The following is a 2,924-nucleotide window of genomic DNA, read 5'->3' on the forward strand; positions in this document are numbered from 1 at the left end:
CACACACACACACACACACACACACACACACACACACACACACACACACACACACACACACACACACACACACACACACACACACACACACACACACACACACATTGAGATCAGAGACCTCACGACTGTGTGACATAATGACCTCCTCAGCAGGACATCATACTGAAGCTCCCAGCATTCAGTTCTTTGTCAGTCAGATATAACTGCACACATTTAGATAAAGATCCCTTTATGTGACAGATACACTTACTTTACTGTTATTCTAATGTAATGGGTGTCATCATTGGAAAGTTTCATTTCTTCTTAAACCTGACAACTTTCAGAAATCTGCTCTTTTTAAACTTAACCAAGTAATACACATGATTTTTCCAAAAACATTTGTTGGTTTTATACGTTTTATTCTTATTTTCTTACAGCTAGGATTACAATTAAAGACATCAACACTCGGAAATCAGATCTCTGTATAATGCTATACTGACTGGTGATATATATATGGCTTTGTTATTGCTGATGTATCACTGTTTGTATCCCATAATAACAATTATGATATTACGATTCAGCACTGCGAACAATCTATATATTATGTGTTAAATATATTGTGACCTTTAACAATTTTTGGGATATATATTTATGTTCCAAATAGTTGTCATCCTAAACTATAGGGTGACAGGAGGAGCTATATTAACAGTTATTATAAGTATATCAGGTCAAAACCGCCTGCAGTAAAATGGTCCTAACATTAGCTTTAGAAAATGACAGGAATCTACACAATACAATTGTTATATTTAACATCTCAAAGATCATTTGAGTTGTGTATGTCCATTGGTAAACATCAGAAGGCTGAATGATTTGTTAGAATAGACTTTGTTATTGCTTCCTTTTTGTTGCTGGGTTTCAACTCAGTGACACCTGCCGCACACACACACACACACACACACACACACACACACACACACACACACACACACACACACACACACACACACCCCTCAGTTCATTGGTAATTTGACCACAGCCCCGCCTACACTGACTTCTTTATAAAGCTGGCTAGCTGAGGGAGTTGAAGTTACACAGACTGGCCCTTTAAACACACAGATCTCCTCAGCACACACTTTCTACTTTAGATCAGTTGAGTTTGACAGGACACTTTAAGGAGACACATATATTTTCATCCTATATTATTTCTTTATTTTATAGAAGATACTTTGTGGAGACTTTCTCTGTCATCGGAGGAACTTTTGGAGGAACTTTTCTTCATGATGGATCTGTCCGACCTTCCCTTCCCTCTCTCTTCTGCTGATGACCTTTACGATGACCCCTGCTTCAGCACCAGTGACATGAACTTTTTTGATGACCTGGACTCTCGGCTGATGCACGCTGGCCTGCTCAAGCCAGATGACCATGTCCATCACCATAATCACCACCACGTCCCAGTCGCAGAGGAGGAGGAGGAGGAGGAGGGGGACGAGCATGTGAGGGCTCCTGGGGGCCCCCACCAGGCGGGGCACTGCCTGCTTTGGGCCTGCAAGGCCTGTAAGAGAAAGACGTCAAACGAAGACCGGAGGAAAGCAGCAACAATGCGGGAAAGGCGACGACTGGGAAAGGTCAATGACGCCTTTGAGACCCTGAAGCGATGCACAGCGTCCAATCCAAACCAGAGGCTGCCCAAAGTGGACATCCTGCGCAACGCTATCAGCTACATCGAGTCCCTGCAGTCGCTGCTCAGGACCGGCAGGGAGGACAGCTTCTACCCGCCCATGGAGCACTACAGCGGGGACTCAGACGCCTCGAGCCCGCGCTCCAACTGCTCCGATGGCATGGTGAGAACAGCTGAGCGCTTCATGTGCTGCCTCATGAGATGTTTGGAATGCCTTTGGGATATTTATTTTCGGCCACAGCACTTCAATACATTTTCATTGAAGGAACTCTTTAAAATAAAGGCACACTTTTAGGCACATTTTTGGCCAAAATATTTTCTTTCACTAAATCACAAGAAAATCTCTTCTTCCACCATTATTGTAACCAATGTGGTATTGATTTGGAAAGAAAGCATCCAAATGCAATGATTTGCTTTTTTTAAATAAACCAACACATCATTATTTAGATGGACTACCCAAAATATGATTTTTCAATTTGTTATGACATTTGAAAGATTATTTGACAATGTTACGTTGTGGGCGTGTTGCAAAGTGGAGTCTTAATTCCAAGAGGCAGATTGAGTTTACAAGTTACAAATGCATATTTATCCTTTTTGATCTAAGATATGCTAAACATGCTAAAGATTGGAATGTACACTGGCTCTTAAGTGTGTTAAGAGGCACACAGATGTGATAAGACTGATTATTTTACTGAATTAAAAGAGTTTAATTCAACATGTTAAAAAGGCAACACATTTGGCGTGTTTTCTGACACAGGTGACATCTTTGAATTGTAACCAGCTCTGTGTATCATTCCTCTTTTCAAACATTGTGTCCACTAATTTATCATTGATGTACAATTGTTGACTTACAACTTTATTGATTGTTTTTTCAGACGGATTTCATCTCTCCGTGTTCACCCAGAAGCGAGAACAGTGATGGTTCCTACTGCAGCCACCCAGACGGTCAGTTTCATCTTCAACCCTGTCACTGCTTTTTCATGATGTGTTTCTCTTTTAGAAGAACTTGTTTCTCTTTTAATTCTGCCAGTTTCTGTTTTAATGGGACATTCTGATGGTGTTAGAACTTAAACATTCTTTATTTCAATACAACTAGCTTCCTCCTTGACATGGCTAATTTGTCTTCTTAAACAAATGCTTCTCATCTTCAACCTCATTTATATTACTTAATGTTAAACTTTTTTTTATTGTCAACACTGGAATTTAAAGTAACTTGCTGCTCCATTTATGTGCCTGATTCCTCCTTTAACCTAAGTATTATTTTACT

At 40.3% G+C, this 2,924-nt stretch overlaps 2 protein-coding genes across 4 annotated transcripts in view; one reads left to right on the top strand and one right to left on the bottom strand.

Moving 5' to 3' along the window:
- LOC104943439 (troponin T, fast skeletal muscle isoforms-like) overlaps positions 1-2,924 on the bottom strand; it is a 49,506-nt gene that overhangs the window by 31,928 nt on the left and 14,654 nt on the right. The gene's annotated exons all lie outside the window — the stretch shown is intronic.
- LOC104943442 (myoblast determination protein 1 homolog) lies at positions 596-2,728 on the top strand. Its single transcript, XM_010768832.1, has 3 exons — positions 596-1,820; positions 2,533-2,602; positions 2,688-2,728. The coding sequence occupies exons 1-3, from the start codon at positions 1,257-1,259 to the stop codon at positions 2,726-2,728; spliced, it is 675 nt and encodes a 224-aa protein (XP_010767134.1). The 5' UTR covers positions 596-1,256.

The sequence above is a fragment of the Notothenia coriiceps genome, unplaced genomic scaffold (assembly GCF_000735185.1).
Source record: "Notothenia coriiceps isolate Sejong01 unplaced genomic scaffold, NC01 NC01_scaffold00006102, whole genome shotgun sequence".
Classification (NCBI taxonomy): domain Eukaryota; kingdom Metazoa; phylum Chordata; class Actinopteri; order Perciformes; family Nototheniidae; genus Notothenia; species Notothenia coriiceps.

What these genes read in the sequence shown, in the direction of transcription:
- LOC104943442 (XM_010768832.1), top strand. Translation starts at nt 1,257, where the DNA reads ATGATGGATCTGTCCGACCTTCCCTTCCCTCTCTCTTCTGCTGATGAC. An exon ending in CCAACTGCTCCGATGGCATG is followed by an intron (nt 1,821 to 2,532) that starts GTGAGAACAGCT and finishes TTGTTTTTTCAG; the next exon opens with ACGGATTTCATCTCTCCGTG. An exon ending in CTACTGCAGCCACCCAGACG is followed by an intron (nt 2,603 to 2,687) that starts GTCAGTTTCATC and finishes TAATTCTGCCAG; the next exon opens with TTTCTGTTTTAATGGGACAT.